The sequence below is a fragment of the Anabrus simplex genome, chromosome 1 (genome assembly GCF_040414725.1).
Source record: "Anabrus simplex isolate iqAnaSimp1 chromosome 1, ASM4041472v1, whole genome shotgun sequence".
Taxonomy (NCBI): Eukaryota; Metazoa; Arthropoda; class Insecta; order Orthoptera; family Tettigoniidae; genus Anabrus; species Anabrus simplex.
In genome coordinates this window covers 1,395,472,119-1,395,486,632 of record NC_090265.1, presented here as the reverse complement: position 1 = coordinate 1,395,486,632, position 14,514 = coordinate 1,395,472,119, and the positions used below count along the sequence as shown (strand labels likewise).

The 14,514-nt window shown below is 40.0% G+C and overlaps 1 protein-coding gene across 1 annotated transcript in view; it reads right to left on the bottom strand.

The window, feature by feature from the left end:
- Nucleotides 1–1,156: 1,156 nt before the first annotated feature.
- Nucleotides 1,157–14,514, bottom strand: part of LOC136859459 (synaptogenesis protein syg-2-like) — a 633,890-nt gene continuing 620,532 nt past the window's right edge. The window contains exon 5 of the mRNA XM_068225805.1: nt 1,157–1,438. Within this exon, the coding sequence (XP_068081906.1) occupies nt 1,157–1,438 (282 nt within the window). The remainder of the gene's footprint in view (nt 1,439–14,514) is intronic.

Sequence of the window (14,514 nt, the reverse complement as noted above, 5' to 3'; positions counted from 1 at the left end):
AGTGTCCACAGCGATGAGTGTGTCACACGATGCTGTTACGTAGAACATATTATTATTATTAATATTAGTAGTAGTAGTAGTAGTAGTATTTCAAAAAATGTATGTTCAATTTTATCTCTAATTTGTTTATTTCTAGTGCAAACTGTGTTGCCAGTACTACTAACCAGAAAACCAGGCATTGAATAAATCAAAATATTACGTACAAACGTCCATAAGCAGTTAACTTATATTTTATTAAAGGAAAATAGTGTCTTAATATCAGTTAACCTCAAGTTACTCATTGTCACCTGACGTTGAAGTAATTTGCCTCGAAGTATCGATGTTAACAAGAAACGCAAGTAGATTTTTTTTTTTTTTTTTTTTTTTTTTTTTTGCTATTTGCTTTACGTCGCACCGACACAGATAGATCTTATGGCGACGATGGGACAGGGAAGGGCTAGGAGTGGGAAGGAAGCGGCCGTGGCCTTAATTAAGGTACAGCCCCAGCATTTACCTGGTGTGAAAATGGGAAACCACGGAAAACCATCTTCAGGGCTGCCGACAGTGGGGTTCGAACCTACTATCTCCCGAATACTGGATACCGGCCGCACTTAAGCGACTGCAACAAGTTAATTATACCCGAACCACATTTTACCTCTCACCACTAGTTTTCATTTTATGAATTCTTATATCCTATCGGTGGAAAGCAGAATGCAATTTCTTTTATCTTCTTCTTCAGTTCCTGAACACTCAGCCCTATTTATCTAGAGCCATACCAACTTATCATCTTAATGTTATAGTTTTAAAAGCATTGTGGTTTTCATCAATTAAATTCACAGCTTTTTTAATAGCCTTGTCGCACGGAAATTGTAACACCGACCACACACTGTCGGATTCCGGGCGACAGTGTTCGACAAGAATATTTTTGAGGCATGCAGCACCAGAAAGTGTTCGACAGATCACCACATGTCTCATGCCACACAGCCACACGTACATAGCACACCGTGTTTCATCAATATTGAAAGTTGACTGCAACATGCGTCATTGTCGCATGCTCCATGTCGCAAAAATGTTGCTCCAGTGGAATCCCGCCTTAAGAATTACTTTTGACAACGAATCATCGTGGTTATACGTTCAAAATAGTATATGATGAAAAATATATAGCTGATATAAACTGTTAATGAAAACCTTCAATTGAACATATTATTTCTGGCCACTTACCAGGTGACGAAGACTCCCGAGTTCCGAGCACTGACGCCAGGCGCGGGCGTTCTTCCTCAAGTAGAACTTTGGCCTGTGAGTGATAAAGCTGGAACATTGTGGCCATACACTTTACCTCCACTCTCCCAGACTGGAATATGCTGGAATCCATATCCAGCTCGAGTCCAATAATTGTAACTTGCCGAGAACCTACATCCCCGCTTCGCACAGCATGCCTCACCAAGAAACTCTCGTTCATCTGTAAAAAGGAAACAATGCTCATGAAATGGCTGCTAAGTAGAATTTGAAACTGTTTCTTTCCTTAATAATAATAATAATAATAATAATAATAATAATAATAATAATAATAATAATAATAATAATAATAATAATAATAATAATAATAATCCCCACAAATATAACGCTCGAAAGAATTTCAAAATATTGATATTTTTGTGTATAGCATTATACAGAATTAGAACGAAATGCAGTTTTCAGATTTCCGCCATGTCTGATTAGACCATATGTAATATGTATGTACGCTACACCGAGATAACAGCATAACATAATTTAATACGAACTGGTGGTTCAAGATCACGGAGGCACTACATACTACGTTTATCATATTTTTTAATTCACGCTACGTGAAACAGCAACTTAGGGAAAATATCTCAAATATCTCCATTAATACTGACAAAATGTTTCAAACATTTAATTTCTTATCTCTCCGTGCATGTTAGCGTAAGACGAATGATAACAGAGACATTCGCGGTTATTACGTTTTCACAAACATATTAATATCCCCGGCAATATTACCTCTATCTAAGTTGCAATGTAGGTACATAACAAAAATTATAGAAAATCCAGTAGTCAATGTTTTATATCCGATGCTATTTACCGTAGAGTTATTAAAATGGAGATATTCACAAATTTTGATTTTTAATGTCGAGTATATAAACGGCAATTGTACTCTTAAACTGTAAAACTATGTGGTCATTAGCGGCTGTTGATCAGGAATATGACAAATCATGACTATCGAAAAGAAAAGGAAGGAAAATAGTTCTAAAACAATGGGTGCTGAATCAGCATTTTCACACGAGGTCATTCACCCTTAGTAGTGTACCTATGCGGGTTCTGATCTCTAGAACAGTAGTGGAACTATGGGGATTCGCGGATTTTGACAACATGCAGGGGTCTAACCTCACTTTTAGGCCCAGATGCCCTTCCCGACACGGATTTTGCGTAAGAGAGCAAGCCTAACCTTACAGTCGCCAACATGGAGGGGCCTAACTTCAAGTTTACGGTCACATGACCTTCCCGACGCCATCATGAGTAGTAGGACAATAGGGATTTCCTGACGCCATCTTGAGTAGTAGGACAAGGGAGATTCACATAATAGAGCAAGCCTAATCTCATGGAGGGTCCTACCTACACAGAGCCTGGTTCTATGGTCAGATGCCCTTCCCGGCGACATTTTTGAGTGGCCTAACTAGACAGTCGTCTACTTTTGTCCAGTTTTACAGTCAGATGCCATTCCCGTTACCATTTTGATCCTCCCATCAGAGGGGCACATATGGCCTATCCTAGTTATTTGGCCAGATGCCCTTCCCGACATCACCTAGAAGGGGCCTAAATACATAATGTAGAGTTTCACGGTCGGATGCCCTTCCCGTCGCCATTTCTATCCTCCCACCACAGGGCCACTAATGGCCAAACCTAGCTTTTCACGGCCAGATGCCCCTCCCGCCGCCATTTTGGAGGGGCTAACTAAACAGGTGCCATCTTTGGCCCAGTTTTACGGAAACATGCACCTCCTGACGCCATCTTGGAGGGGCCTAACTACACCGTTGCCATTTTGAGCCCAGTTTTACAGTAAGATGCCCATCCCGTCACCATTTTCAAGTGGCCTAACTGCACATCGCTATCCTGGGCCCAGTTTTACGGTCAGATTCCCTTCCTCCTCCTCCTCCTCCTCCTCCTCCTCTGGCCTAGTCACCCCTTGGAGTAGCGACAGATCTGTAACGTAATAAGCACGGGCGATTTAGAAATTCCGTTTTAACATGCAGCAATTACGTCGATATTGTTATGCATGTTTAGACTTTTTGGTTATCAAGGTTACTCTCTAGTAAACTCAAAACTTTATAGATGATAAAAGTGTGAATTTTTTTTTTTTAGTCTCTGAGATAGAGAGTAGAGCGCTTTTTCCAAAATGACAGAACATTAATAGTTAATGTACAAGGACTTAGAGTGAAAGCCAACAAATTTGTATTCGAAGAGGTGCCTGTGTTGGATTACACTGTGTTGTGGGCTCAAACATTCGTCAGTTTAGTACATAGCCCATATTTCCCTTATGGCTTGCGAACAGATGAAGACGAAAACAGACTCAATGGATAGAAAAAATTAGGTCTTCAATGGGAAGAAAAAGGAATAACTTATCGCTTTCCATCTATGAAAATGAACGCTCATTTGTCAAGAGCAGATTTTTTTTAAGAGTTGCGAAAAGAAGGAGTGGTAGCTTGAGTATCTACGATCAACCTGCGAAATTATGGACATGCATGAATTAGGATATCCATCATTCAAAACTCTTCACAAGGAGCGTAGTGGAGAAACAATTAAACAGTCTTTACGACATGTGTTCATGCTTTTTGATTGGTTGTGTTACAGTGCATGCCGGGAGGTAAACAACATATGTATAATGCAATGTATAAATGACGTCAGTGTAAAACAAACATTTGTAGTGTAAAGACGCCATGTCATTTCTATCTGATACTAAGTGGAACGCAGTTGAAAAGGCAATTGTAAAGTTTTATGCTTGCAAAAACAAACTGAGGAATTTTGCTGAAGAAGTGCTGAATGCATTACCAAAAGCATTTTTAGTCAATGTAGCTGCGAATGCTGTAAAGAAAATCTGGGATAAGGTGTCTCGTGAGTGGACTCAAGTTCGAGATTTGTCAGAGCTTCAAACGTGTAGTTTACATCATAAACAACTGAGTTTAGCTAGGAGACCTTCGGTGAGACAGTGCCATATATGTCAACTCATTAAACTGTATCACGGACCTAAAACTAACGAGTTGTCTTCGCTTATAAACACTCATCATGGCTACGAAAAGAGTAAACAAGCTGTGCTGGGAGAAAGGTGAAGAAGCATGCTGGACATGGACTCATCAATAAGGTGATAGATCTTCTTCCGTTTGAGCTTCACCTTCCTAGTTACCAGAACTGTGACCCTGGAATTCGACTTGACGTCCGCTTGACACATGGTGATACTGGTATTAATATGTTAGATGCTGCCTGCAAAGAGCATGATATTGCTTTCGTCAAAACGTGTAGCTGATGAAAATCTGCTTTGTAAAGCTATGCAGCGTGTGTCGTCACCTAGTGTTTCATTTGCTGAGAAGATAGCAGCACTTGTCCTTGCCGGTGCAGTAAAAGCAAAACTGTAGCTGGGTTGTGGCATTAAACAGCGAAGACATAAGGAATAATCTACGTAAGAAAGGACAGAACAGATTTATTGAAGAAAGAAAAATGTAAACATTCTAAAATAAATACGAATTGTGAAACATACTGCAGGTGCTGCAGGTCCTGATCCTTCTCATCAGTTTAAGCCCTTCTGTCTCTGCCACTTTTCCCATAGTTTGGTGGAGTTGTTTTGCGATCTGTGTCACGCATGCCGATTTGGCCCAATTTTACGGGGAGTTGTACTTCCTGACGTCAGTCATGTATGGTTTTCATTTTTCCTAGTGTTAGCACCAACTCAGGTGGGTTTTTGGTGACGATGGATAAGGAAAGGCAGGGAAGGCAGTGGTCATGGCCTTAATTAAAATGAAAATGTTGTGAAAATGGCAAACTACGTAGAACCAGGACTGCCAATAATGGGGTTCGGACCTATCATATCCCGAACATAAACCAACAGCTGAGTGGCCCGCACTGCACAGCTAGCTTATTCGTTCCTGTGTAGTTTATTGTCACGTCAGGACAATAAAGCTTCATAGAACACCTCGCATATTTGTTTTTAATTTGCCTCCTACCTACGGCGATATTAAAAGTGGTAAATCATACATTTAATTTGCCGGGCTGAGTGGCTCAGACGGTTCAGGCGCTGGCCTTCTGACTCCAACTTGGCAGGTTCGATCCTGGCTCAGTCCTGTGATATTTGAAGGTGCTCAAATACGTCAGCCTCGTGTCGGTAGATTTTCTGGCACGTAAAAGAACTCCTGCGGGACAAAATTCCGGCACCTCGGCGTCTCCGAAAACCGAAATAGTAGTTAGTGGGACGTAAAGCAAATAACATTATTATCGTTATTATACATTTAATCATAGTGTATTTGTGAGTACAGTAGAGGAAATACTGTACCTACTGTATCTGCCAGAAGAAAGTGAAGCAACTCTGTATGTCAAGAGCTAGCTCATGTTCCATGCGGAGCGCGAATCGAACAGGGCAGCATCTAGCTGACGTTTCAATCCATCACATTTTCTCGGGATGGACTTGTTCTATATCCAAAATAATCACAGTGCCAAATTTATAATATTTGTAGGTTTAAGGTTGTATGTAGAAAACGGTATAATTCCATTTAATAAATCAAAGTTAGTACCACTACCTCAAAAGATACTGATGCTATGGTAAAGTGCTATTAGTACTATTATCAGTCACTTAGTACCATTACTGAAAGTGAAAACAGAGTATAACAGTTCACGAGTTATTTGAGGTTGATAACGGAATAACCCTGTATATTGTAGTGCCACATTTGTCCGACTCTTGGCTGAATGGCCAGCATTGAGGCCTTCGGTTCAGTGTTCGATTCCCGGCCGGGTCGGGCTTTTTAATCGCCTTTGATTAATTCTTCTGGCCCGGGGACTGGGTGTTTGTGTTTGTCCCAACACTTTCCTCTTCATATTCAAACAACACACTACACTACCAACCACCACACAAATACGCAACAGTGAGATCACATCCCTCCATATAGGGTTGGCGTCAGGACGGGCATACGGCCATAAAACAGGTCCAAATCCACAGTTCGCACCCGCGACACAACAGGTGTTGGAAAAGCGGTAGAAAAGGAAGTAGATTGTAGTGCCACATTTGTTTTCATTTATGTTAACAAAGTGTCTGTTACCGGAAATCAAGAATAAATCTTCTAACGCTACTTGCTGCAGCATTACAGTGTCAACATGTTAGTCACAGCATAATAATAATAATAATAATAATAATAATAATAATAATAATAATAATAATAATAATAATAATAATAATGATAATAATAATAATAATAATAATAATAATGTAATTGGTTTTTACGTCCCAGTACCTACTTTTTGTGGTTTTCGGAGACGCGGTGGTGGGGAAAGTTAGTCCCGCAGGAGTTCTTCTACGTGCCAGTAAATCTACCTACACGAGGCCGACGTATTTGAACACCGTCAAATACCAACGGATTGAGCCAGGATGGAACCTGCCAAGGTGGGATTAGAAGGCCAGCGCCTCAACTAGCTGAGCCACTCAGCAGGTCACAGATTAACTGCCCCAGTAGTTGTATTTTGTTTACCGCTTGATGTAATGAAAGTATGTGTAAGTAACACGCAGGCCTGAGTGGCTTAGATAGTTGAGGCGCTGGCCTTCTGACCCCAACTTGGCGGGTTCGATCCTGGCTTAGTCCGGTGGTATTTGAAGGTGCTTAAATACGTCAGCCTCGTGTAAGTAGACTTACTGAGGGACAAAATTCCGGCATCACCGCGTCTCGAAAACCGTAAAAGTTGATAGTAGGACGTAAAGCCAATTACATTATTAGTAACTAACACAGGAATTATGTAATGAATCGCACAAAGGATGCCAGGCGGGAGAGAACTGAGTACTATTACCCCGTAGTCGGGGATCGTTTGGATTTAAATGCGGCTGTGTGTTGTGTACACCATTCTTCTATAGCCTCGTCGTTTTTCTCTCGTGGGATTCTTGAAGAGTGATGATTCGTGTTTTCTTGGTAGTGTTTACTTCTGAGCCCTTTGTTTCTCCTGGATGTGGAGTTATACTCGTATATCCATTCACCTGTTATCCATCTGCTTGGTGATATGTAAGTCAGGCTATCAGTATATTTGCCTGCAGGAGTTACTTTGAATTTACTAGTTATGTGCGTGAGTCCGGCTCCAGCTTTTCGAACAGATGACGTCAGAGATCGAACAAGTTCGAACTTTACTCGAGCTTTTGCGCTGCAACCTAGCGACTTGATCTTACTAACATCCAGAAAACATGAGAAGGATATGTAAGTTTATTACGCTAAACAGTACAGGTTCGTCCTCTGTTTACTACTATTTCCCTGTCTTTTGTACATTATAAAATTTAGAGCCATATTTGTATATTGAATACAATCAAATTTTGTGCGATGATTAGTTACAAAGGTCTCCATCAGAATAGGCAAAATCAATTATCTACTAAAATGTGTTGCTTGGGCCGCATAAATACAGAGAAGATAAAAGGAGTACATTGTCTTAACATTATATGTGTCGAAATAGATACATATATGGATGATAATAAGGTTAACAAAATAGGATATTTTGTCTTCAGTAATTGACACATTTGTCATCAGTTCTTGCGAATGATCTATACTAGAGCTAAAAATGAGATGCTGACTGTTTTCTTTGTTCCGGATAGGCTTGAAAACTACTGTACCGATGGACGTGAATTTGGTGACGATACAGCTTGAACTCCCGAGTCATGGAAGGGATACTTTTGATTCCAATCAGATAGTTAACACTGTTTCATAATGGTATTTATAAATTATTTATGTTCATAATTGATAAAATATCAATCCTTTCCGAACCAAATTCTTCTATACCACTAAAAAGTGCCATTCTTTCCCAAGGAGTGGATTCTAATCTCCAACAATGAGGACAAAAGGAGCACCTCGCCTGCCGCGCTACGCAGCTGTCCTAGCTGCCCAAAGCATGACAACGTAAGAATATTACCGTATTCATGATATTGCGTCAAGCAAACGGTTGTTACAAGATACAATGCCTTGGGAGGAAATTCTTTTTTTAATACGCGCGGGCTATTACGGATACATGCTTTGTCCTTTTTATAGCATATTATCATAATCTAAGCCTTCGAATTTTATGGTCAGTCTTTATTCCCCTCAAGACATACGTCAATCAATGAATGTAGTAATATATGGCAGCACGCGCCTTCGTTATCAATAACATACATACACCTGCGTGAACGGTGCTTCAATTCATATGTTATTTGTTTATCTACACATTCGAGCTGTAGTCCGAGCCAGACTCCGCCTTCGTTAACGTGACTGCTCGAGCTTGCTTCGAACAGGCTCTAACCACGGTGCGTATCGGGTCGGATCGATCCCGCTCGCACACGGGTATCGTTTGCCCATCACTAGGATTTACTGTTGTTACGTGTTTGTGCTGTTGCAGTGTTTCTTTCACTTTTCCTGTTGTCTAGAAGTCTGTAAATGCGCTGTTAGAGCCATCACACTCCGCAAATTCCATTTTTTAAATTGTGGAAAGGAGAATGGAATTTACTGTAGTTATACATGACTGTACGTATGTTCTCAGATTCTGAAGTTCAATTTCGGACTGTACATTGTCAAGCTGCAAGTGAATGTGACGTACTCCCGACTGTCGTGCGTAATAGTAATGTCTTCGGCCTTTGCTATATTCCTTTCATGAAGAGTTTGTTGGTTAGACTCCGTGGTCTCTTGGGTAGAAGGGGTATATTAGGTTTATTTTTCAGTTATTCCATGATTGTATCTTCCTGTTGATGTGTCCTTTGGCTGTGAGTTATTAAAGAGGAATCTTGTTTCTGATCTGAAACTGATGCGTTCGGTTATGATTTTTGTGTGGGTGTGATATCGGTTCGTGGTAGCCGGTTCTTTTTGTGTTTCTATGTTTGTAGTGTATCGGGTGAGTGATTCTGCGTTCTTTTTGTGTGGGTAACGGTGAATCATTCTGTTTATTATGTTCGGCTGACGCACGGGTATCCATGTTGCGTCAGTGGTTCATCACCACACCGCTCATTTGCCTCCGGGTTTTATTGGTGCTTCTCTCACTGACGCACGGGGTATTACTGCGTGAAGTAATCAGGAGAGTTGCAATAAAAATCGATGTCTGGTTGTCTGTCATAAACTTCCATTGCCCTATATTTGTCAGTGCTGACGGGAGTTTTATGATTTACAAGAAGTGCCCTGATACCACTGTACACGTTACAATTATAATTTACAGACCAGTGTCCATTCCTAATGACCCTTACTTTACCCTGTCTAGAAAATAATGCAGGTATTATTTCATTAGGAAGCTGAATTGGAAGATTCCTTGTAGGATAACTTTAATGTCTAAATCTGCGGATGTAATTTTTACTTGCAATAAGGAACCATGAAATTTTCGTACCTGTGCGATCCCGTTCGTTGCAAGAGAGTTTTCTTGGTGAGCTTAATGTATACTGCATTCTTCACGTTATCCACCTATATGACGTTTTATCTGGTCCACGTTAAAGCTCAAGGTATCTGAAATGCACTCGTGAATTTATTTAGGCCCTGATTTTATTGTCCTTTCCAAGATTTACATGGTACCAAGCGAGTTGGCTACTCAGTTCACGTCGCCTTGATGTGTTTTGGCATTCGCGAGATGTGGATTTGAATTCCTCCGTCGACAAGAACATGATTTTATGTGGTTTCGCATTAGTACCTGTACCTTAAACGAAATCATGGCCATTGCCTTTCTAATCCTAACACTTTCCTGTCCCCTCGACGTCGTAAACATTATATTAGTACGACGTTGAAAATCTAGCCAAGAAGGATGATACTACCAATACCATTTTTTTTTTTTTTGCTATTTGCTTTACGTCGCACCGACACAGATAGGTCTTATGGCGACGATGGGATAGGAAGGGCGTAGGAGTTGGAAGGAAGCGGCCGTGGCCTTACTTAAGGTACAGCCCCAGCATTTGCCTGGTATGAAAGTGGAAAACCACAGAAAACCATCTTCAGGGCTGCCGACAGTGGGATTCGAACCCACTATCTCCCGATGCAAGCTCACTAATACGAATTGTAGAACATAGCCTAATATGAGCAAATTTCAATCGTGTGATTGACCTCGCCAATGAAGGTCAAGAGTTAGAGATTAGGCGGTACTATCTTAGAAACAGCATATTTTATAATCAGGTAATTTAATTTTTAATTAAAATTTTAAATTTAAATTTTAAATTAAATGAAATTTTCTGTTGAATTTTTCCCATATTTGGCCAGCCCAGTGTTCTAGGGGTAGCAAGTCTGCATATTATCGGTAGATCCTGGATTCGATCCAGGCCTGTATACATCGACTAGCTCGAAGTACACTCACCCTGCGTGAGAACAATTGGGGAACTATCAGACGGTGAGTTAGTGGCTGGAAGGTTCATCGTGCCAACTTCGCAGGTCTTAGGGCTGAGCAGCCCTCACTTTGTCTATCAGGGCTGTTGCGCCATGAGGAGTTTCCCATTATTTATCCACAATAATATGCTTAACCAACGCTTTTATCGGAAATCATTATACTACGATTATACTGCTGGGATACACATTATTAGGGACCCGGTTCCTGGATAGTTTCTGTATAAGCACCCTCCTGTATAATAAATTGAGCGCATTGCTTGCTTAGTATTTGCTACCTTTTAAGGGATATCATTGAAAATGTTAAGTGATGTTTTCGTGTCCATGTTATGCTGCATTTCAAAATAAAATATATTACGCTGGCAGAAAGGACACAAAGAAGTTTTAAGGCAAGAATTTTCAATGGAGAAAGTAAGATTTATAACCTCTTCCTACTATGTTTACGAGCAGTAGAAGGAATATAGCCAGATTTTGTTTCCTGGATGAATAAATCCTTATCGTTCCGGGAGATGTGCTCACCAGTGAACACAACAGTTCATGTCCGCTGTTTGTGACGACAGGAAGCCTCGTCTCTGACGTGTTTCCTCCGGAAAGAACCTTGCTACCGTCGTCTTTATCTGAACGCTGTATCCTCCTCCTCACAGCACCTCCTTGGTATTTTACTGTTTAGTTTACCGAACCACCACATTGGCTCCTTAAAGTATTCGAATCAGTGTTCTGATTAATTAAAACTTATTTAACGCGTTTCATTCTTCTCAATACTGGCATTTTCTCAATTATTTGGGGTCAAGAATTAAATTTAGTTTTAATTCCGAATGCCTTTCCCGTCGCCAGTTCTGTGTGGAGGTATTTCTGAGATGGTTGATAGTGCGATGCTTTTTTTTTTTACGTAAATGAGGATGTGTCTTAAGGTTAACGGAAACAAGTAGCCCCTAAGCCAGAGGAATTTACAACTGTTTTAATCTCTGACCCACCCGGGTTTTGATAATGTTACAGAAACTGAGGTATGGGAGACAAATGGAGTACAATTACTCATACATCCAGTTCCGGTGACTAATCGTGTAACAGCGTAGCTCATAGGATCCAATTGGTTTGTGAATTTCAGTAATCTTGGCAAACCAATAAATAATAGCAATTTCTGTCACGATTATGACAAATTTTGACAACCACTTAAGTAAGATTAGCTCCATCAGAGCTTCATAGACCTATGTCTGTACTTATTGGATGAGTCCATTGTTTTCAGTCCAATACAATTCATCCTGTAATCAAACCTCTGAGGACTAGGTAACAATTTGTCTAATTATTTACTTCGTGAATATTCAAATCTACAGGACAAATCAGTGGAAGGACATGCCATCAACACCATTACACCAACAGTGAAATCGGCAACAATTTTCTGTCAAAGTACCTCATGACCAGGGCCGGATTAATGGGGGGCTAAAGGGGCTGCAGCCCCGGGCCCCGCGTGACAAGGGGCCCCGGCCCTTGGCCGAACCGAAAATTGTATAAAGAGGCCTGCTGCTCCACCTCCGTGCATGTATATGAATATTTACGCTCTCAAAATATCGAACACTCACTCTTTCTTCCTTGCTTCATTCCTTCCTTCCTTCCTTCCTTATTATCAGCTGTCGGCGTTAACATTTCATCACTGCTAGAATCAATTACCGTCCGGAGACACGAATCCTCGCTACTCACGCACTGTAATTATTGTAAAGGTTATTGTTGAAGAAAATTTAAATCTGGCAGCTTGCGAGTACGGGCAGAGGGGAAATGAGGAAGAGGTGCCAAAAAAAGTAAGTTCTGTTTTGTATGTCGATTTGATAGTGATGAGACAAATGTAAAATATGTCCAGGCATTATGAAATATTAACATGAAAAATAGAGAAAAATTGTAGTCTATTTCAACACTTCCCTATTCATTAATTTAAGTGGAAGTAGTTCTATAACGACTTCAGTATGCTAGTCTTATGTGGTGTTACGAAGAAGGGGCCCCACATTTTTAAATAGCCCAGGGCCCCCAAACACCTTAATCCGGCACTGCTCATGACTAACACATTTCGTCAACATCTAATATACTTACACAGATTATTATTGAGAGGGTTATTCGCACAACAGTTTCTCCATTAAATGGGTATCTGTATCAAATGGGAAACTATCTTCATTGAGTTGTTAATACGCCTCACGGTTTCCTAGAAACGACTTAATTCGTATGTTCACGAATGTGGATATGGACTGCACTTTAAATTCAAACCGAAATATTTGTGCAGTATTCCAACATGACATGACTAGTGTATACGATACACAGTACAGTACACGATTTTGTCTTTTCGCTGTTGTGTAAATTCGCTGTAAGACGGAATGAAACTACAAACGCAGCCCAAATCCCCAGAGTTAAATACCAGAATCAAAGTTTGGCAACACTTAGGCCGAAACCGGACAGAGTGGCAATTATCGAGTTCAGATCACATGGTGTCTGTGTACGTTTAGTAGTGATTTAAAAGAAAGAGCTCGAAGTGTTATTATTCTACTGTATGTGTTCTCCGTAATATATCCATGGAGTAGGAAATATCATCAAACCATGTAAGCTGTCACAACAATTCACAGATTTTGGCACCAATTGCCGAGAGAGATAAAGTGGTGCTGGGTTGTACATTGAAATTTGGTGACTTTCACAACCCGAGAAGACGTTGTATATGCATGTGTCGGAGTAGAATAGATTATAATTTATTGCATGTATTTTGTTACACCTACTTTAACACAATCCTACAAACACAATATACATTTGAATGGATTAAATGAATGAATGAATGAATGAATGAATGAATGAATGCCCACATGAATTACTGGATATATATTATTTCATGATTGTGTTCGTGCATGAATGAATAAACAATCCTCTCTCCCAGTCACGGATAACCACCAACATGGGAGAGAGAGTTTCATGAATGAACTGAATGAGTTGAATGGCTGCATGAATTGGTGCATGAATGACTTTATGATTTAATCGTATTCGTGCATGAATGATTGAATAAACACTCACGCATTGTGAAGGTACAAGAGCATTACAGGTTAAATACTTGGAAATGGAAAAAGTAAATAAAATGGAAAGAGTATTTGAATATTACGCGATGCATGTATGTTGGGTATTCAGCCAGAAGGCTGGTTTGATCCTCCACAGACCTGCAAACAGCTGTCATATATAGCCTAAATATATGCCGGAGTAACTATCATATTAAATCAAATGGTTACATTACCGTAGTTTGGTTTCCTTCAAATGAAAAAATAAAACAAAAATGGATTCGTCAGATAAACCTGAATAACTGGGGGCCTGGAAAAGTTTCGATTGTCTGCATAAAATATTTCGGTAAAGGAAACTTTTCTACCGTAGAATCATGTTGTGACAGCAAACGAACTTCCACGTGATGCATGCTCAACAACATTTTTTAAATTTATGCAATTAATTTTCGTCAGAGAAGATCTAGATGAAAGATCCAGAAAAAATAACATAGAAAATTTAATGTACAGAACGTAGGATAAGAATTGACTTTGAGGACTCACAACTTCATGATTATAATGATACTATGGTTGATTATTCTCATTTAAAAGCTCATTCCACTTCTAAGTTCGATATAGCTGTGTAATAGATTCCTGTCAGTCACGAATTTATTTGCATAATAGCAAATGTACCCGTGCTACGATACGGTATTGTACATTGTATACAGATTTCTCCGTAAAATACTGCAAAGGCAGTGTGTAAGATTATATTTATTTTTTGATTCAGATGTGGGAGCAGGAATCATAAAATTAGGCTAACGTAAGGCCACGGGTCGTGTTAGTTTGCGTGCCGAATGTGATCCTTCTATACATCCTACAAGTGTGTCAAACGATAACATATTCGTGTAAAAAGTACAAAATTAACTTGATGTCGAGAAATACAGCTCTGTTTAACGTAGAAGGGATAGGGATAACTAAAA